Here is a 22985-nt window from a genome sequence, read left to right as displayed (position 1 = left end):
CAATCCCCTCCCCCACACGCCCCTCCCCCAATCCCCTCCCCCACAAACGTCATATGAAATCCTGCTCTCATTGGTTAAACATAGCGCCTCCTTCTGGGGGTGGTTCCGAATGAAACCGTAGCTATTGGCTAATCAAAAAGCCCCTCCTTGCGGCCGGATGTATGTGGTGTGCATATATATACAAGGGATTTTCTCAGCAGGACATCCTCAACTTCTCGGACGGCGAAGCTACGGCGGGAGGAACTCTGATTTTTTTTTTTTCTTCAACGATCGCCTGTATTCTGCAAGACGTTTCTGCAACCATGTCTTCCTGCACCAGCAACAGTGGCATCGGGTCAAGCGACCGCCCAGGTATGTCTAATGACCCGGCGACGGTTGTGGATGCTCGGGCCCCTTACAAGAAAAGGAGACGTGTAGGAAGTGGTCTCGTTACTCCGGAGAATCGTGAATTTGAGCTAGAGCTGGAGGGGGTTAATGGGTATGTTTACAATGTTAAATATCAGGACTCTGTCGTTACACTCAGTGCGGCCACCGGTCGCAGTGTGGTTCCAGGCGTTGAAACATGGACGGTCAGTTTGATGCATAGAGATTGGAAATTGTTTTGGTCAGAGGTCTGCCCTGACCTAGACCAACCCGGTTTCCCAGAGAGTATTTATGTCTCGCAGTGGGTCAGCAAAACGGGCCCCGAGATGTACCGCGTCAAGACGGATCGTTTTAACAAACGGCGGGAGGACTTTATTTTTCTCAGTGTGTGCAAAGATCGAGAATCTGTGATCGCGAGCAGAGGCCGCGACGCATGGGGACAACAACCCTACCCTCTTACACTTCAAGAGCGTGACGAGTGGTTTAAAACTGTTTTCTTTATTCAGTGGTGCGACTGGAGATCTCTGCAGAAATTGTTTGACGAAGCTGACAAGGGCATCAGAAGAGACAGGATCCTCTCTTCTTATCAGAGTGTTAGAAAACGTCTTCTTTTCGATGATGCACAGGCTAATGCGCGGGGTAGTCACCTTCCTTCCCTGTGCCGCCCGAAAATCATCAGACACGTCGACTACTGATAAAGCCTAGGTTAGCATAACTTTTGTATTTTTTGTCATTTTAAATTATGATAAACGGTGTATAAGATTTTAATGTTTTTTTTTTTTTTTTTTACAGGTAGTGTCCTTATCAACACCTGTGACGACGATGATACTAGAGGGTGTTGGGAAAACGATTGCGGTGGTGTGGAACCCTGCACACCTCATATGAAGTCGCATGAGGCGCTGTATGTGAAGAAGAAGGAGAAGAAGAAGGAGGAGAAGGGACATGTCTCGACACTGTCCCTGACAAAAGACGACGTGGACACGATCAAAGACTTTCTATCACGCTGCCAGTATCACGCAGGGTGGGAAAAAACAAAAGCTCTCTGCAGCGGGTGTAAAATCAGCCACCCAAGTCAGCGTCATCACTCTTGCTTGTTTGAATTTGATCAGATCAGATGTATGTATTTTGACCAGATTCTGGACTCTGTATTCAAGCAGTCTCTAGGAAAAGCTCTACATTACCTGTTTGCGCAGATATCACCGGGGGCTTTCTCACAAGACAGGCTTTTAGGAGCGGCCGAGACTCTGAGACACTATCTCAGACCCGGATGTGACGGAATATCTGCCAACGAGGAAATGGAGACGATGGAGGACCACAAGCACGAGACCGCTTTACGCAACGCCTTCACCGTGTGGACCAAGTGCTGCTGCTGCTGCATATCGACAGATTTGTAATATTTACCACAGAAAAAATGATGTTGTTGTTTGGGATCACAATAGCCACGTATCTTTTGTCGTGGAAAAGACGCCATGCCATGAACAGACTGACATCACTTCTGTACGGGGTAATTACCGGTGACTGTGTCCCACGCGACTGTGTTACATTCAACAACCATTTAAACGATATAAGGACAAATGTTATAAATTGGAATGATACCGTGTGTGCGGCAGCACACAGTTCATCAGCGGTTAAAGATGTGGTAACAGCATATTTCACAAACTGTAATGAGTCTGAGGCGTTTGCAACAGGCCACGTTATTTGTCTTTGTGCATTTCTTTGTGATGCGTGTGTTTTGATGATTAAAAATGGTGTGCCATTAGATGTTTGTGATGCAGTTCAGCACCTAGTGCGACACATGATAGACAGAGATGTGACGGTGTGTGTAAAATACCTAAACATGTTGAAAAACCATAAATAAATAAATAAAAGACGGTGTGTCGACCTCATTTTGGCCACTTGTGTTGTTGACTGAATATGGAGCGCACGCTAGACAAGATTTACCACGACCCCGCACACCCAGGGGGTCTTGGAGGTGTACAAAAACTTTGCGACGCTGTTAGAAAATGCACTGGGGAGGCTCCGGGGATGCCTGAAGTAAAGCGTTACTTGCAGGGGCAAGATGTGTATACCCTCCACGCTAGAGCAGCTGTACACTTCCCTAGAAATAGGGTGTTGGTTATTGACAAACAGTTCCAGGCCGATCTGGTGGACATGAGTGAATATTCAGCAGAAAATGACAATGTGCGCTACCTGCTGACATGTATCGATGTATTTTCTAAATATGCATGGGTTAGGTGTCTTAAAAACAAGACCGGTACATCTGTTGCAAAGGCGTTTGAAGACATTTTGAACGAAGGCCGCATACCTGTAAAACTCCAAACCGATCAGGGGACAGAGTTTTATAACAAACAGTTTCAACACCTAATGGAGGTGTATAAAATTAAACATTTCTCTACCTCAAACGAGACTAAGGCTAGCACGGTTGAACGTTTCAACAGAACATTTAAGACCCGCATGTGGAGATATCTAACGTCTGTTAATTCGCGTAGATATGTTGATGTCGTCCAGGACCTCGTCAACGCTTACAACAAGTCTCGCCACAGATCGATAAAGATGGCCCCATCCGATGTAAACAAAGACAACGAGAAGCTTGTCTTTAACACGCTGTACAAGGAGAAGAAGAAACCGCCGAGGATCGTATCGTTCAAATATAATGTAGGGGACACTGTGAGAATATCAAAACTCCGAGGGGTGTTTAGAAAAGGTTATGAACAAACATATACAGACGAGTTTTTTACAATAACTAGGCGCATAGCCCGTGACCAGCCTGTGTATAGAATATCAGATTGCTCGGGTGATGAGGTAAAAGGCGCATTTTACGAGCCTGAGCTACAGCCGGTAATCATTGACAAAAACAAGGTGTTTAAAATAGAGAAAATAATATCCAGAAAAACTATAGGCCGGAAAAAGATGGCGCTTGTAAAATGGTTGGGGTGGCCTGAGAAATTTAACTCGTGGGTCTCTGAAAAGGACATCGTTGACGTGTAATATATATATATATATATCACGGGGCGTTATCTGTTTACACAGCCACTTTGGAATTGTCGCACGTCCCAACAACATCAAGAAGATGGAGAACAAGAACGGATTTTATGTCACGTTACCGAGTAATGCATCGCTACACGTGTATCCTAATAACAAGATATGGCGCTACCGAACAAAATTAGCAAAACCGATCGTTCTGAGCGAACCGTACGAGGTGGGGGTTATTGAACTTCAGTACCCTAGGGTGTGGTCAACGTTCCCTGCTTCTGACGCGGACGTGTTAATATACGACAGTAAAACCAACCAGACAGCCACTATAACACTGTTTGCCGGGTTTTACGACTCCATTCCCAGAATACTAAAAGAATTTAATGCTAAATGCATCGGCAACCCGATAACATCGCGCTTAGGTCTTCAATATAACAACATTACAAATCATGTTTATTTTTCGGGAGGAGAAGGATATAAGGTGACGTTCCGCGGGAAACTGGCCGAAATATTGGGTTTTAAGCCCGGTGAGCCGTTTGAGATACCGGTGACCCCTATTTTTAAGAAAATCTACGCCAGTCCTCACCCCGCAGATATTTTTGGGGGAGTTTATAATATATACGTTTACAGCGATATCGTTGATTATCAGCTAGTGGGAGACAGCCACGCGCCGCTCCTCCGATGTATAAATATAACGCCGGAGGTAGGTCGTATGCCCACTCTGACATATGACAAGCCACACTATACATCGCTCTCCAAATCTGTCATTGACGATATCGAGATATCGTTAAAAAACGATCAAAACCAGTATATACCATTCACGTACGGAAAAGTGATTGTTAAACTACACTTTAGACCTGTGAAGCAGTATTTCTAGACCTGAGAAAATGGCCTACACACCATATGCGCGTGACGATGCCCGATATATGACATATTACATGAACCAAGCGGGTGGCGAATTACCCGGATTTATAGGTTCAAGTACACAATACGGTAACGGTTTAGGCGGCATATTTCGAGGCTTGCTTAGAATGGCTGTACCGTTATTTAAAAAAGGATTCAGCATCGCCAAGCCACATTTAAAAAACGCAGCTGTAAACATTGTAGGGGATATGGCGTCCAACATTGCCAGAAGCGCTGTATCGAGACGACAGGAAGGAAACGGGTTGATGGTGATCAGAAAAAGATTGTCCAAAAGACCCCCCTCGTCGAGGGGTCGCAGCTCCGGCAGGTCCAAAAAGCGTAAAACGACCGTCAAAGTGACACGACGCATCAGAAAGAAGTCGGCCGCCAAGAGAAGCGCAACTTCCAAAAGACGCTCGGTGATTCTGCGTAAAGACATATTCTAGTCTGAGAAGAGAAAACAACAGCACCGGCCATGTTATGTCAATACGCCGTGAAGATCGTATCGGCTAGCTTATTTGTGAAAAAGGTGGCCGTGGCACCTGCCGTTAGATTGGCGCATAGCAGGGCACTGCAGCACACTAACGCTAAATACGCTATTGACAGAGTGGCTCTGAAAACATTTTCCATACCTGCAGGAACAAGAGTGTGCAACCAGGAAAATCTTTACATGGGACAAATCCCCAAATTCGTCATCATAGGCTTTGTTGACCATGAGGCATATTCGGGGAGCTATAACCGGAACCCCTTCTGTTTTCAGCATTACGATACAGAGTTTATTAGCCTGTACTCAGACAGGCAGTCTCACCCTGCAAAGCCCTTTCAGCCACTATTTCAGAGAGGCCAGTATGTGAGAGAGTATTTCCAGCTGGTACAAACTACAGGACGTCATTTAAAAGACAGGTCTCTGGCCATATCACGTAATGATTTCGGGAATGGTTACACGTTATTCTGCTTCAATCTGGAACCGGACGACGGTCGTGCAGGGAACGTATCACTGATTAAAAGTGGTAATGTGAGGTTGGAAGTCCGTTTCAGAGTACCTCTACAGCGCACCGTTAACCTCGTGTGTTATGCTGTTTACGATTCTGTTATCGAAATATCAAACAAGAGACAAGTACTTTTGGATTATTACTAAAAAGAAGAAGAAGCGGTATCAGCCATGAACACTATAGAGCTGACCGGCATCCTCAATAAAAGAATCATTAACGGGACAAATTTTTTAGGAGTCCTGGCATGCGACCAGCTGTCAAACCATAAAGGCACAGCGTTCCCAGCCATGCTGGTTGTGAATACACATCCCTCTAACATGCCCGGTGAACACTGGCTCGCTATTTATATTACGAAACAGAAGCATGGATATTTTTTCGACAGTTTTGGAAACCCTCCCAACAGCGACAAATTTCCATCGGAGATATACAGATACCTCGTTGAAAACTGTGCAGGCGTGTATTATTCCCAGAGGCAGGTTCAGAACAACTACTCTACAACCTGTGGACAGCATTGTGTCTTTTTTCTGTGTCATATACAAAGAGGAATTCCTTTTACAAGAATATTAAACATGTATAGTGCTAATCTGGCACGCAATGATGCTATGGTGTGCAAGTTTGTAAACAAAATACAGCCCTCTGTATGCCGTGGATATAATTTCACATGTGTACAGTGCAGCAACATGCAGTGTGACTGTGAATAATTCTAATAAATAAAAGAGAGAGAAAGCATGATCCGCAGTTCAGACATTCCATTTATTTAACACATTTGTAGAATACATTCATTTGGTCAAGAATTTAATAATAGTAATAATGTAAAAAATAAAAAATACATTCAAGTGGTCAAAAGTTAAAACAAAAATACATTAAATTGGTCAAGAATTTAAAATGAAAAAATACATTCAAGTGGTCAAGAATTTAAAATGAAAATACATTCAAGAATTTAATAATAGTAATAATGAAAAATAAAAAATACATTCAATTGGGCAAGAGTTAAAAACAAAAATACATTAAATTGGTTAAGAATTTAATAATAGTAATAATGAAAAATAAAAATACATTCAAACGGCATTCAAAAGTAAATATTAAAAAAAGATAAAGAAATCAGAACAACTGTAACAAAATTACACACATCCTTTTATTATTAAAAATCCTCCCACTGTGAAGTGTTTAGTCTGTGAGGTAGTGAACGTGTTGAAGCAGGTGTCCTTAGTGGGGTGCTAAAGTACCCCAGTGAGTCTATTACCGACCGTTTTTTCCCCTTGCTTTTATGGGCTGAAAAACTAGGGGCGTCTCCGATTCTTTTATACTCAGCTATATCGCCACGCACCTGTTTGTTAGGGATGGCCATTAAAGGTATGTTTAAATGGCTAGGGTTTTTAGGAACACGTCCCACCCCAGTGGTCTAGAAATGTCTGAAATGTTGTGTGATGCAGTGACACTTTTCACCAGGTCATACAAATGAGTACCGTGGAGGGGACGACCGTTAACAACAATTTCAGCGTTGTCTGTCCAGGATAAAACATGCTTTGAGCGGGTAATTGCATCTAGAATGTATTCAGCATTTCTCTGACTTCTTTTGGGAATGTGTTTTAACACACCCTCTAAAACCGTGTCCTTTTTATGCCCATCATCATCATCATCGTCAGGTCTGCGGTCCTCGGGTCTAATTTCGGTATCAGGCATTGACAGGGTCAGTACAGTTTTTTCACGCTCACCCTGTCTCACCAATGCCAAATAACGCTGCAGTACTTGAGAGTATTTTTTGGCCTTTTCATATACGTCTGTGTCCGGTAGTTTCAAAATGTCAGACATGGCTCGGTCAAGATCGTTTTGTACTACCTGTCTTATGCTTGCAGTGTTTTGGTCCTGCTGCTGCTGCTGCTGCTGCTGTTGTTGCTGTTTTAACATGTCAAGCTGATGCTGAGGAACCAAAAACATCTTCTGCGCATGCTCCATATTCTTCTTTCTTAACCTCTGCTTATCAGGCTTGTAATAAATGGTATAGCTGCTCCAAGTAGTGGTAGTAAAAACCCGCCGCTCTGGTTAATCGTCTTTTTCTTCTTTAAATGTTTAACATTTTTGTCCGCAACCAGTCTGATGATGCCTCTCTTCTTTTTTAACTGAGCGTACTGTTTTTCTGTCAAAGGGATGTTACCTCTCAACACATTTAAAGCTATTTCACAGAGTGCATCGATAAAGTCTGCGCTAGCGCCACACACAATGACCCTTCTCATACCCGGCGTTGCTTTATATAACAACTCCAACATGGCTAGATTCCTCTGCACGCGTGACGACATTATTTAGCCCTTTGTTTTTTAGGCATATAAACAACGTGCTGATTTGATAACAAAGCGGTTCTGAGCCTCAAGTGGTCTGGAGTGGCAGCTTTATAATCTATGAGGAGATACCCGTATGCAGAACTAGTGGCGTCATTAAACGCCTCTAAAAAATATTTAGTGTTTCCAGGAAACATCTGTTTGCCCAGAAGTGTAACCTGATATTTATCCCTAGGGTTTTTGAACAAGACAAGGTAGTTTGTGTTTAAACTAATGGTTCTGCTAGCCTTGCCTTGTATAAACAAATTTTGAACCAGATATATACAGCTGAGATTTCTATGGTGGACATATTTGGTGAATACATTCTGAACTTCTATATTGTTACTGGCGTCATTCATTAAATCGTCTATGACGAGTAGATTAGTCTTGTCCGGGGGTAATAACTCATCGTCACACAGGGAATCGGGTAACCCTTTAACAAAGTTGATGTCTCTTAATTTAAGGAGTTGGTCGTATAAAGGCTGCCAGCATGAGTATACGTAGACCAAATTATCAATGTTATGTGAAATAACTGTAGATGCATTTTCAATAAGACCCTTGACAAAATACGTCTTTCCACAATTTGAGGGACCACTCACCACCAAACTAAACGGATGCTGCAGTCTTGAGTCAAAAGAGATGTTAGTAGCCATAAGGCAGCGTGCTGTAGTCTGACAGGACTCTGCGCTTGTTATATACCACCTTGACTTTTTTGTGTACTATGTCATTTTTAAGATGAAACTTCTTTTTATCACGTCTGATGGTTTCCGCCTCTGTGATCACATGCATCTGAGTGTTCTGATTGGTCACAAAGGACTGGACCAACCCCTTAAGCGACTCGTGGGTGAGCACTGCTGCATTTTTGGCGTTAAGTGTGACACCCTTGCACTTGACCTGCGTTTTACCAAGTTTTGTGCAGTAGGCGTAACACTTTGGACCCCCAGACACAAACTCTGTGATATAATCTTCCTCTGGGAGCCCACACACATCACCGTCATTGATCTCGTCAGTTAAGTCACCCAAGTATGAGCCTAGAGGGGGAACCCAATCACCTGGGCTGGACGTGAAAATGACGCTGTCCGTGTCACAGTACAGCACACGCTCCTGTAGCCTGTCCAACAAGTCATACAGCATCAGCCTAGCATAGGCGGTGGTCATAGCCCCTATGAACACATTCACATCATTCACTCTGGACGCCTTACCATCTGCGTGACACCACTGGACAATGGCCACGTCATCGGATATAAACCCAAACTGACGCACGTCATAATGGTCGCTGAACATGAGCTGTGTGAATCTCTCCGGTTCTGTAATTAACTCGCAGGAGGGCATGTTACTCCGCATGCTGAATCTGCCCCACAATGAGTTCAGGAGAAGCTTGTTACAATTCCTGACCGCCTTGTTGACACAGATTTTGTCAGCATCAAGTAAAATCCCCTCCTTTTCATGGTAGTCGCGTATGTACTGGGCTTTTTCTGCAGGAGTAGTGACATGCCCGGGGTAGCCTGACGCCTCCTGCTTACACTTCAAAAACGTCTTGACATATTCCTTGAACAATGTGTCTGTCTTGTTTGGGAAATGCCACACTTCATCAATGCAGACAATCTGGTACCCCTTCTCGACAGCTTTCTGAAGTTCAAATGAGACCCACACACCTGACAGCTGTCGCTCGGCGTCAGTATGCGCACAGACACTGGTCTGGTTTAACTCCTCAGCACACCTGCCACACAACGGAAACATGAGCCTTTTGTGACACCTGTAGGGCAGTACGGGGTGGTACAGACCTCTGGGAGGAAGCACGGTACACTTTACAAACCCGAAATAATTTTCTACCGGACCAAAATCTTGGTGGATAATTTGAGGGTGTCCAACTGGGTATTGTTTTTTTGACTGTACAGTAGGATACAGGCTTGTGAAATCGTAGTATCTGATTTTCTCATCTGCGTTATCAGCCTTGTGGTACATTTTGATGGCGTTTGTACGCCCTCCAAAAAGGGCTTGTCGTGGGTCGAGGCGTTCTTTGGGCCTGTAAGTGTTGAGGTGCGCCTGAACAGATGGGTCTGAACGTTTTAGCGCCTCCCACTCACATTCCCACATCACCACCACACGCAGACCATGCACGCTTTTCAACGCTGATATTTTTTCACAGAATGAGTGGTACAGACTGCCATAGGGTTTTTTGGTGACAGGATTCACTTCGGTCTGGACGCAACACTTGACACATCCGTGAAAAAAGCATCCCGCAAACTCGTAGCAGGTGTTTGTGGCCGTGTTATACCCGTCCACAAAAAACTGCCCAAACCGTTGCTCACCGCGGTTCAAAGCGTGTCTAATCTCGGAGCCTTCTACCTTGGCCACGTATTCCAGCCACTGCATAGACACCTCAGAATAGGTTTTATTCTGCCGTGTGTATGCGCCTTCATACGTGAGGGCGAGGGTGTCTTTGGGTAGAAAACGCGTTTTGAAAACGCCCATGCAACTCGACGCCAGTGTCGTAAACGCGAACGGGTCGAGGTCTGTGCACCTGATAAATGTCTCACGATAAATTAGACAGGCGAATTTCTGTCTGGAAATCAAAGGTTTTCTCACGGACGGTGTCATACCACATCATGAACCTATGCTTGTCGCTGTCAGACATGGTGTTGTACCCGTAATAAGAGGGGTCGGGGTATTTGCCCACATAGTACTCGTTGGCCTCGGTGTTGAACTTGTGCGGAAAATACCCCTTCTCCATGTCCTCAAAACCCATGGCAGCCGGTGTCCTGGATAAACGCATGGGTAGAAAGCTGAAAGAATCGATCCAGCGTTGCTGGAATGCCTTGTCATACATCAGGATGACCCTACTGCCACGCATGGTTACTGTGGGAGGGATCCCCTGTTGCACAAAATATTCCAGCAGTATGTAATTATCAAACCCAGAGGCGTTGTGTGCAATAAATGTGTACCCCTTATATTTTGGCTGCCGGTACCGTTTAACAAACGTGTCAACGCATTTCAGGGTGTTGAAACAAAATTTGTTTCCCTCTGTGTCCATAGCGCACACAAAGTTTGCTTCGTGCTTGCCCTCGTGATAACGCGTCTCAAAATAAAAAAATATGTATTTTGTGTGTGGGGTTTGTTTTTTCAGCAGCTGGATAAAACACTGGTGTACCGCATCGCTCTCATTTAGGGCCTCACCGCAGTGTGTACACTTTGGTGGTGTGCATTTATGCTGCGTTCTTGCCGCCTTGTAGGTTTTACCGCACTCTTCACAATATTTCACTTTGTCACACGGCGCTGCGTCGTGTTTAGAGTGAGGGTGTTTATGCTGATGATAGCAGTGTCTGGACTTGCAGATTCGTTTACACTCTGTACATTTTACAGTGGCCCCTGTGTGCATGTGACACGGTGTATAACAAACATTGCAGAGGTATTTACAAACGTGCTTAAACGGTTCTGTGTATGAACCGTAACAGTAGTCACACACATAGGTACCGCCAAAGAAACCGGATTTATTTACAATCAGGTAATAATGGTCATTGTGCAGGTACATCCACACAGTGCTGGCGTGTACTGCGTCATGGGTTTTGTAACACTGTAGGTGTTTACGCCCTGAACCATGGTGGAATACTACGATTTTTAGGTTTAAGTGATTTTCAAATTTTGTGATATCAGAGAGCGACACCTTGTGGGTTTCATCAAATCCTACAGCGCTATGCAGTTGTTTAGCATACTGCATTTTATCAGCGGCAGACAAGCTTTCATTAACAAAATGGGCGAGGCAAAGAGAGAAACAAAGACTGTTCTGAGACCCATCGTTTTCAGGGTTATACAGGTGCCTTCCCTTCTTAGATAAAATTTTATCATAAGGGACGCTTCCTAGCCTCAGTCTAGAGCCAGCACCACTACTACCACGTGCCACGGTCACAACAAACTCCAGATCATCATCTGTCAGCGACGTGTCATTACTCTGCACAACTTGAGAGATCACCTCCAAAAACTCGTCAGCGTTATATGCGTTGTCAGAGCTTAAAACAGCTTGCACATCGCTGGCTAGAGATGGTCCTCTCAAAACCACATTTAATACACTACCTGCAGGAGAGTCCTCTAAGGCTGCACCAATCACGCCTGACAACCTCTCTCTAACACTGTCAATTGCCTGGGTGATATTATCAAGACTAACGTCTCTGAAATCGACCCTCTGGCGAAATTCGGCAGCGTTGAATCTAGGTATGTCACGGACACACAACTGTGCACCGCCTGTACTGGTAGACGGCACAGCGGGTGTTCCTTCTACCGGATTTCCTGCACCGTGTTGACAGACCATAGAGTTACTCACAGAACCGACAGCAACATGTTCAGCAGAGACCCCACGATCACACACATTCACACCAGAGACCCCACGATCACACACATTCACACCAGAGACACTCACAGCCCCAGAACCGACAGCAGCATGTTCAGCAGAGACCCCACTATCACGCACACATTCACACCGGAGACACTCACAGTCCCAGAACTGACAGCAGCGGCATGGTGAGGCTATATTATCATCACTGTTATTATCATTGTCACTGTTGTTATTATTATTAACACCGAATTCTACAATAACAGCAGCATTAGATGTAGCGGGAGTAGCAGCAACACCAGAACCTGAACCACATGAGTGTGGTGGTGATGGCGATGATGATGAGGATAAAATTCTATCCCCCGCATTCTTTTTAAAATGTATCTGGACCAGCGCATAACACTGCTGTGGCTAGCCAATACATCTGGTCCAGAGGGTGTGTTAAAACGTTCCCTAACTGTACCTGTCAAAGCACCCCTCCCCTCTGTAGTGCACTGGGACGAATCGACATTATCAGTAAAATGTGTGCTTTCGTCATCGGTGTCATAACGACCATCCCGACCTGAGTGCTCATTCGTTTTTAACAGTTTCCTTGGTGGTGCCATTATCTACGTCTACTTACAGTGTGTTCCTGTTTTTCTACACAATGCGTCTACTAGATTATTTATTGATGTTGTGGTTGTGTGCTGTAGTTCAATTAAGGTACCGACGCTCTGTTTAATCAACTGTACCTGTGTATTAAGGGCTCTGTAGCGTCGCTTGTTAGTTTTACTGTTCCTAATCAGGTTTCGCCGCTCGCTTGCCAGGAGGAGGTATCGCGTCTCGGCAATTCTTTTCTGCCGCTGTTCGCGCTTGATTAACCTAGCCTGCTGCCTGCACCTGATTTTGAGCAAAACGTTCTCTCTTGCTAGAGCAGCCTCTGGTATGGGAGAATCAGAGGGTGAGACAGGGTCGGTAATAGGCTGAGGAGGGGTAGGTGGAGGCGGGGTGGACGGCGGGGACGTATGGTTTACGACACTCTCAACACCGGCATCAACAACCACCCCTACTGAAGGAGACAGGGGGAGAGGAACAGGAGGCTGAGGAGGGCTGGAGGGCGGGGGCGTATGGTTTACGACACTCTCAACACCGGCATCAACAACCACACCTACTGGAGGAGGCAGGGGGAGAGGGATAGGCTGAGGAGGGGTAGTTGGAGGCGGGGTGGAGGCTTGGCCTGGATATGCGTCAACAAATACCACGCTCTCATCAACAGCATCAACAACAACACCAACAGCTGATGGGGGAGGCCTGGGAAGAGGGATAGGCTGAGGAGGGGTAGTTGGAGGCGGGGTGGAGGCCTGGCCTGGATATACGTCAACAAATACTATGCTCTCCTCTTCACCATTTTCAACAACAACGTCAGCAAAAACAGCTGGGAGGGAGAGGAAATGAAGCGGGTATAGGTGATAATGTCAGTAAATTGGGTAAGTTACTGTGTCTGTAATCACCAGTACTGTCTAACAGGTCATCAAAATCTGGAATATAGTCATCACCTCTTAATAATGTAGGGATTGTGGGGAGATTCCCCACACACACACCTCTCCCCGCTGCGGGAGCAGAAGCAGCACCAGTATCAGCAACTCCAGCCTTCACAGGTGTACTTGTAGAAAACAGATCTTTGCTTACTTCGTGCTGATGCTGTAGGCTGGTGTCCAGTGGTGGGAAGAGCGACTCCTGCTGACTCCACAAAGCCTCTACAGATATTCCCTCGTGAAATAGCCGCCGGTGCGGAGGAGGAGGAGGAGGAGATGGTCCGTGTTCCTCACTGATCGATGCCCTCTCACGCTGCTGGGCGCCCGCTGTTCCGCCGACTTCCTCTCGGCCGTTAGGAAACGAGTTCACAGACTCCCCGACCTCCTCGAATGTGTCGTTGAAGCACTCCTCAACACTCGCTGGAGCCGGTTCTACACCGCCTGATCCTTGTGCGCTCCACGCTCCACCCGCAGATAATCCCTGGGCAACCAGTAACGCAGCTACCGCAGTGTTTGTTTCTTGCGTGGCCGTCAGCTCAGGCGGTTGAGTACTGTTTATTAAAAAAAATAAAATAAAAAAATTACAACATTAACGTTATCATTATTATTAATATTATTATTATCATTATTAGGCTGCTATTATTATTATTATTATTATTATTATTATTATTATATATAACGACGTGTCTTACGTGAGAAATCCTTGTCCTGACGGTGTAACCCTCTGGAAATTTTCAGATGGGTAGTCCTGGTGAATCGCCCAGGCACTGTTATGGAAAAACAAAAAAAACGATATGTTAGCAGTATTCTGTATCCGACACATATTAGCATAATATTCATATAAAGTAGCATTAAAACATTATGTCTTACGTGTTAAACCCGCTAGAGAACTGATGGAGGGGTCTCAGCGGCCTGCGCTGTGCACTGTGGAGAAAGAGGAGGTAAAACAGATGTTTACAATGATGCCGCAAGCATTCCCCCATTAATGATAAATAAAATATATAAAGAAAACAGTCTTACGGTATAAAATCTCTAGCAGCAGAGGCTGGAGGGTCTGTTCTGCGCCTTTTCAACGAAAGTGAGCGTCTTTGTGTTGCAGCTGGAAAGTAATACCATTATTTAGCCTAGTAACACACTCTTTAAAATAATAATAATAAAATACATTCATTAGGTCAAGATTTAAAACGAAAATACATTCATTATGTTTAGAATTTAATATCAGTAATAATGAAAATAAGTAAACACACACACACACACGATCACACACACACACACACACACACACACACACAACGAAATGTTATTTTAACTTACGGCCGGTGCGGCGGGGTGCAGGGGCACAGTTTTCAACTCCGGAATCGTTAGCAACTGCGCCTAATAAGAAAACACTTTTTTTTTTTTTTTTGTAGTTGTAGTTTTTAGAATGTTTTTTCTGAGAAAAATTAAGTATCTAGAGAGCAATGTTATCCAATATAGTTTAGGCACGCTTACCGTTAATTGAAGCCATTGTCCGCAGTAAAGCAGTAGAAAAGGGTCCGCTGTGTTTCACGCAACCTAGCCTTTTTTTAAAGAAAATGTCCTCTGCTTGTTTCACAGAGATTTTTATACATTTGGGTAAAACATTAAGCAAGCACGACACACATCACTAAACCCTGATTGGATGTTGGTCTAGCCTTGCCGTATGATTGGCTACTGTACTTTCTTCACATGTTTTGCCCAGACATGTCTGGGGGGGGGGGTGGCTGAGGGAGGGGATTATTACGCAAGGAGGGGCTTTTGATTAGCCAATAGCTACGGTTTCATTCGGAACCACCCCCAGAAGGAGGCGCTATGTTTAACCAATGAGAGCAGGATTTCATATGACGTTTGTGGGGGAGGGGATTGGGGGAGGGGCGTGTGTGAGGGGGGGGGGGGGGGGGGGGCAACAATGTATCCCCAGGTCTCACGCAACTGAGACCTGGGGATACATTAGATGCAAAGTGGCTTATTTCACACAAGAGGAAAAAATTAATAACCACAAGTCACGTTTAGAATGCACTGGTGGATACATCTTAACAAAAGCATCACAGAGAAATCAGAATGTAAACCATATGATTATCACAATAGTAATCAACTGCTGATGTGATTCAATAACTTTGGGAAAGAATAATTCCTATGGATTCCTATGTTCATTATTATCACTTAGTGCTGAAGTGGTCCGCTTTAGAGTTAAACAGTTGAAGAACACTAATAATAATCACAATGACAAACAAGGAAGGGGATTTTACAGTTTTTTTCAGTCGCTAACAAGCGTTTGTCCAACCAGTTGTCACATTTTCAAAACTCTAAACACAGTTAGCACAGCATCGGTCTTTTGTGGCCATACCATTCACACATTTCATGTCGTTTTCACACAATATGCAGTCAGTGAACACATTTCCACAATGCTTACATTTTCTAAACAGACAAGCTATACCTCCCAACAAAATTATGGATTGTTTTTGTATTATTTACGAATGTTAACACACAACATCCCACAATAGCAAAAACAATATTCCAAACCTTAGATACAGTATAAAAACCTCTGCTTCTGCAATGATATCAGTTCAAAAACAATATATCTCAGCTGATAATAAACAAACAATTGAATAATTGACACACAGCTGATTTATGTTGGGTAAATTGGGCCAACCACAGCTGATTCCAGTCTGGCTTAGACTCAGTGGCAGGGGTTAAAAGGAGGACTTTGAGGAGTGATGTTTTTGGAAACAGAAACAGAAAAAGACAAACACAGTAATGTCTGGACGAGGAAGAGTAAGAGCAAGGGGCCCAGGGAGAAGAGCAGGCCCAGTGAGAGATGCAGTGAGAGGTGCAGGAGCAGTGAGAGGAGCAGGTGCAGTGAGAGGTGCAGTGAGAGGAGCAGGGCCAGGGAGAAGAGCAGGCCCAAGGAGAGGACAAGGTAGAGGTGTAAGAATGCGTGCTGGTGGCATTCCAAGAGCTGCAAGAACAGTAGTCAGTGATGAAATTCGTGCCACTATCATTGACCATGTAATCAACCACGGTCTTTCACTAACAGAGGCTGGTGAAAGAGTGCAGCCCAATTTGAGGCAGTCAATGGTTGCCTCCATTATACGCATCTTTCAACAAACCAACAGGTAGGTATTGCATTTTACATGGATTGTTTCTATTCTCACTTGACATGTCAATAAGACCATACAGTAATGCATATGTTGATTTTTTTGTCCCTCTAAAGAATGCAACGTCTTCCTCCCTCTGGGGGAAGAGGAAAGCTCCTCAATAATGATCAAGAGCTTGCCATTGTAGAAATGGTTGTTGCAAATAATGCAATAAAACTGCATGAAATTCAAACTAGAATTGTGGAGGACCATGAGATATTTGACTATATCGATAGCATCAGCCTCACAACCATTAAACACAGAGTGTGGATGAAGCATCTCTACACTGTTCCCTTTGAGAGGAACAGTGAGAGAGTCAAGGAGCTACGACGACAATATATCCAGGTATAGTACTGTATATTCAATTCAATGTCCAGTTCTATAAGCTTTGCACTTTGCAAGTGGGTAACCTACACAGTAATAGGTTACAGTACAGTATGGTATACAGTAATGAGATTTACATGAACTTTGTTTCAGAGAGTTATGGAATTGGAGGCCAACCAGGCCCCTCATGAATTCATATACATAGATGAGGCAGGATTCAATCTGGCCAAAAGGCGTCGACGTGGACGAAATGTAATTGGAAAAAGGGCCACAGTTGATGTGCCAGGACAGAGAGGGGCAAACATTACCATGTGTGCAGCAATTGCAAATGCAGGATTACTCTTTCACAGATGTCAGGTTGGACCCTACAATACCGAGCGCCTCCTTGCCTTTCTCAATGATCTCCACCAGCGCCTGGTTCCAGAGCAGGATCAGGAGGGTGAAAACATGAGGACCTTTGTGATCACCTGGGACAATGTGGCTTTCCATCATTCGCAAACAATAACAACATGGTTTGAAGTCCACCCAAGACTGGTACATCTCTTCCTTCCACCCTATTCACCTTTCCTCAACCCCATAGAGGAGTTCTTTTCTGCATGGAGGTGGAAGGTTTATGACCATCAGCCACATGACCAGATGTCCCTCCTTGAAGCCATGGATGCTGGCTGCAGGGACATCACAGTTGATGATTGCCAAGGGTGGATCCGACATACCAAGCGGTTTTATCCCAGGTGCATCGCCTTGGATAATATCAGATGCGATGTTGATGAAAACATGTGGCCTAACCCTGAAGATCGCAGAGATTAGATACAGTAATTTTGTGCTTTTTTTTAAGTTCCCCCCTTTTTATCTGGGATTTTTGCTGTTGTTTTTTTGTTCAGAATGCTCTTGTGTGTTTCATGGATATTTTGTTCACTGTAAGCAATACAGTAAAACTTTTTCTGTTCTATCATATTGTAAACAGTATTTCTACTGTACCTCCTGTAGTAAACAGTAAAGGAAAAAAAAAACTGATTTGCTTTTTACTGGAATGCTTTTGAATGTGAACATTACATGTGGACATACAGTTCCCAACCAAGAAATTTAGTGTAAAAACGGTGGATTGCATGTTTTGCATGCAAATACCTGTAAAACTGAAACATAAAAGTCTATGCAGTTTTTGTAATGTCAACAATAGCCAGTATTTTGAAACCTGGTGTACTTTGATTGACTGCATGTACCTTGTGAAGTGAAAACAAGTGTTATTCTTTGACAGAATAATTTCATTTTGAGTCAGATTTCCAGTGTTTTGGTAAAGTTAGTGTGTGCAGAGAAAGATGTGTTCTATTTTGAAATGAAGAGTTAGCATATATTTGACAAAATGTGTTTTTGAGAAGAAAATTATCCATTTGGCCAATTGTGTTTTGTAGGTGTGAGTCTGTGTTAAGAGTTTAGAAAAAGTATCTGAAGTTTGGGTAAGCACTTGTTAGCGACTGAAAAAAACTGTAATAATCAGCACTGATCAGTTTAACAGAGACAGAGGTGATCACTATACAGGTTCCACTGTACTTTTAATCCAAACAGATGTACCAACCTCCCTCTTCTGAAAAAAGACCACCATGACTTGATGTGCTGATTCCCTGTTGATGAGCCATAACTGTGGCTAGACGAGCCGGCATAGTAGTCACATGGCGGAGGGTACATTGTATTGCTGCCATATTCCCATTTTCTGTTCCGAGGTCAGTTCTTAATCTCATTGGAACCACACCAACATTCTTGGCACAGTTAATATAATTGTGAGCGATGACAGATGGATTATTGTTTGTTGGTCCACAAACAAGCCACATTATTTTTCTTGAGAAGCCATCTATACATCCTGACTCATATTTATGTTGTGAATTGTCGACAGCATATCCAGTATCACATCATATCCATGTCCTGCATCAAAATATCCTTTAATAGCAGCACGTACGTTGTCACTGGCGGCGCTCATATTTTGAAAACATGTAAACCATGTCCTTCCGGTTCAAGGGACGGATCAGTCCAATCAGTGATTCATGTCACCCGAGGGTACCTACCTTTTCCGGTTTGGTTAATGTCATTGTCGTTTCTGTTTTGTTGTTGTGTTTTCTGTTTTGTTGTTGTGTTTTTTGATTTGTTGTTGTGTTTTCTGTTTTGTTGTTGTGTTTAATAATTTGTTGTTGTGTTTTGTTGTTGTGTTTTTTGATTTGTTGTTGTGTTTAATAATTTGTTGTTGTGTTTTCTGTTTTGTTGTTGTGTTTTTTGATTTGTTGTGTTTTCTGTTTTGTTGTTGTGTTTAATAATTTGTTGTTGTGTTTTGTGTTTTGTTGTTGTGTTTTCTGTTTTGTTGTTGTGTTTTTTGATTTGTTGTGTTTTCTGTTTTGTTGTTGTGTTTAGTAATTTGTCGTTGTGTTTTCTGTTTTGTTGTTGTGTTAAGTAATTTGTTGTTGTGTTTTCTGTTTTGTTGTTGTGTTTAGTAATTTGCTGTTGTGTTTTTTGATTTGTTGTTGTGTTTTCTGATTTGTTGTTGTGATTTGCACTTCAGGGCCACCGTAAAAAACATTTCATGGTTCCAGCTTCACAAATGTGGAGATTTTTATTATTAGTCTTTTTTTTGCTGCTTTTGCTTATTATTGTTTCATAATTCATTATTATGTTGAGGTTTGAACTGTTGGCTGGACAAAACAAATATTATGAGGGTGTCACTTTGGGCTCCGGGTAAGTGTTTTGCTATCGCTCTCTATTTCCAGAATGTTGACAAACCAAACAATCCATCAATTAATGGAGAAAATAATCAGCAGATATACCCAATGAAATGAATCATTAATTAACAGTTCAAAATGAGCTCCACCACAACCAACTATAACAGTAAAATCCTGCTACTACATTAATGGATGAGTCAGAATCATCTAATGAGATCATATATAGTCGTAGACTACAACACTTTTTACAGTACTTTTACTTCAATCAATCAAACAAAATTTGTATAGCACTTTTCATACATTAAAAATGCAGCACAAAGTGCTTCACAGAATAAAACAAACAAAAATGCTACATATATATTGAAAACCCGCCCCTCCCACCCCCACATATAAACACACACACACACACACACACACACACACACACACACACAGTCATTATAGTCAATAACATGGATGGGCACTGAGGAACCAGGTGGGGAAAGAACCACCTATGGGGAGCCATCCACACCGAGAGGCGCCACAGCCTACGGCCACAGCAAGAGCTGCCACAGAGACCACCCCCATCCAGACAGACCGGGGTAGACTCCACACATGGTGTAGAGCCTCCCAGTCCTCTGGACCTGAGGGATCTCCAAGACGACGTCCCTGCGGGCAGACCGGACACGCCTCTCAGTGTGGAGGCCCCCCAAGAGGAAACGCTGGAGCTAAAAACTAAAAGAGTAAAATACTAAAAGGCAATATGACAAGATAAAATAAATTATAATAATAATAATAAATAAATGGAGATTTAGAAACTTAATAATAATAAAATGCATAAAGATTTAGAAACTTAATAATAAAATGCATAAAGATTTAAAAATAAATAATTTAAAAGCATTAGAAATTAAAAATAACATATAATAGGAGAATTAAAAGAGTAAAAGAAATCAGTTAAAAGCCAAACTAAAAAGGTGAGTCTTGAGCCTCCTTTTAAAAACATCAACAGTTTCTGCAGTCCTGATGCTCTCCGGCAGGCTATTCCATAAGTGTGGGCCATAATGGCTGAATGCAGCCTCCCCGTGGGTTTTTGTTCTGACTTTTGGAACAATTAAAAGGCCTGTGCCGGAGGACCTCAGGATCCATGAGGGTTGATATGATAAAAGCAGGTCAGATAAATAAGATGGCCCAAGACCGTTAAGACATTTAAAAAACTAATAAAAAAAACTTAAAATCAATCTTGAAACACACGGGGAGCCAATGTAGCGATTTTAAAACTGGTGTAATGTGCTCCCACCCTCTGGTCCTCGTCAGCACTCGTGGCTGAGTTTTGGAGTAACTGCAGGTTAGAGATGGTCTTTTTGGGAAGACCAGAGAGCAGGGCATTACAGTAATCTAAACGACAAGAGATAAAAGCATGCATCAGCACCTCTGTGTTAGCCTGAGAGAGAAACGGGCGGACTCTGACTATATTCTTAAGATGATAAACATCTATCTTTGTTACAGTTTTGATGTGTGGAATAAAATTAAGCTCAGAGTCGAAAATGACGCCCAACTTCTTTACACATTGTGGAGGTTTAAAATCTTGTAGTTTTGGCCTTCAGGACCAATGACTAAAACCTCTGTTTTGTAATATTTTAAGTACATTTTGCTGATTGTACCCACATACTTGAAGTAACATTTTAAATGTAGGTATTTGACTTGTAACAGAGTATTTTTACAGGGTGGTATTAATTACTTTTGCTAGATTAAAGGATTAAAACACTTCCTCTCCCTCTCACACTAGTCAGGTTGAAAGACTCCATTCACATAATACACCTGCTGCTGCGAGAGAGCATAATGATGCACTTAAAATCCTCAAACATGAGCCGAGCAGGAACGGGAGAATAAAAAAAAAAGGTCACTGGGGAAACCACCTCATGGCACGTGGATGCACGCGCGGGCACACACACACACACACACACAGGAAAGGGGGAGACAGAATGAGGATGATGCACAGCAAAAGGCCACAGGTTGGAATCAAACCAGGGCCACTGCAGGGGACTCAGCCTACATGGCATGGACACCCTAGTCGCTGAGCTGGCTGCCCCACATTCCTTGATTAGATTTTTCTTCCAGGAAGATGATGAGGGCTTTCAAGACACACTCCCTCCAAAGATGAATGACCTGAATCTGAGACAACATAATCATGATTCAATAAAGGATTAACTTAAGCATTTTTAACCTGGACCTCATATGAACAACAATTTTTGAAAATGGTCCAGTATTGAGTGAGCCGGCAGCCACAGAACAAGCTGCAATGGAGGGACACGGGGCAACAGAACATTGTCATTGTCGTCATCAGCATGCGTGAGGAGTGAGAGACAGCGTGAATGCCAAGCTCCGTGAAAAGTTTGAAAGTGGCTAAAATAGAAATGAATTGAAAACACAGTCAATGACAGTTAGTCCTAAGTCAGTAAATGTAAAGTTCTAGCTAACAAAATAAATGTCTGTCCAGGAGAAATGAATGTCTGAGCTGAAGGTGGATGCCGACAGAACAAACGCTGACAGAACAAACAAGCAACGCGGTCGAATACAGCGACTATAAACCTACCTGAGCAGGTAATGCCTATAGAGGATATGGCTGGAATCGACAAGCAAGAACTGTCGGAGTTGATCCGCTCGATTATGAAAGAAGAAATTGCAGTAGCACTGACCACACTTCAACCACAATTGAACTCTCTCAAAGCACAAATGGAAGAATGTGGTCGGAAATTAGATTGTGTTGAGAATGGACCGAATAATATGGAAGAGCATGTTGCTGCACTGGAGGAGGACAAGAAGAAACGCGATGTGGATTTAAAACAACTCCATAAAGAGAACATTGAACTCCGTGATAAATTGGAAAGGCTAGAGGCGCACAGTCGGAAATTTAATTTAAGAGTGCATGGCCTGCCGATAGCTGCTGAAAAAGGGAATCCTACAGTCTACACGAACAATCTTATGAAGGAGCTGTTTAAAAGCAAGATCAAGACTGAGCCTGTGGTTGAAATTGCCCACCGTGTAGGCCCCGGGAATAAGACAATGATTATGAGGATGCAATGTTACATGGCGAAGGAGGAGATATTGGTGCTGTCTAAAAAGGAGTGCACACTCAGACATGGGGAGATGAAGCTTCAATTCTTCCCTGACCTAACGTCAGATATGGCCAAGCGGGGGGCAAAGTTTGGTGAGATTCGGGAGAAACTTAGGACTGCGGGCGTAAAGCATGGAATTATTCACCCAGCCACCCTAATCATTACGCATGGAAACAAGACGCGGAGATTCACAGCGGAGGCTTACTGGGACGCTGTGGATAAACCTCCGAAACCCGACTGAACTGCACTATAGGTTAGTTTCATCCAGAGCCATAAATGAACACGGACTTTGACTTTTTGGAGTTGGCGTTAAGCATACTGC

General features: G+C 43.4%; 1 protein-coding gene and 1 long non-coding RNA gene across 2 annotated transcripts; both read left to right on the top strand.

The window, feature by feature from the left end:
* Positions 1-108: 108 nt before the first annotated feature.
* Positions 109-2249, top strand: LOC144462467 (uncharacterized). Its single transcript, XR_013490763.1, has 2 exons — positions 109-1068; positions 1156-2249. It is a non-coding gene; the product is annotated as an uncharacterized LOC144462467 (long non-coding RNA).
* A 14062-nt stretch (positions 2250-16311) lies between these two features.
* Positions 16312-17673, top strand: LOC144464524 (uncharacterized). The gene is made up of 3 exons (XM_078172030.1): positions 16312-16521; positions 16620-16887; positions 17020-17673. Exons 1-3 carry the CDS (start codon positions 16340-16342, stop codon positions 17671-17673), a joined length of 1104 nt encoding a protein of 367 aa, XP_078028156.1. The 5' UTR covers positions 16312-16339.
* Positions 17674-22985: the final 5312 nt, after the last annotated feature.

Source organism: Epinephelus lanceolatus, chromosome 1 (assembly GCF_041903045.1).
Source record: "Epinephelus lanceolatus isolate andai-2023 chromosome 1, ASM4190304v1, whole genome shotgun sequence".
NCBI classification, from domain to species: domain Eukaryota; kingdom Metazoa; phylum Chordata; class Actinopteri; order Perciformes; family Serranidae; genus Epinephelus; species Epinephelus lanceolatus.
Note: the sequence above shows the minus strand (reverse complement) of the source record. Positions and strands in the feature narration are given on the sequence as shown.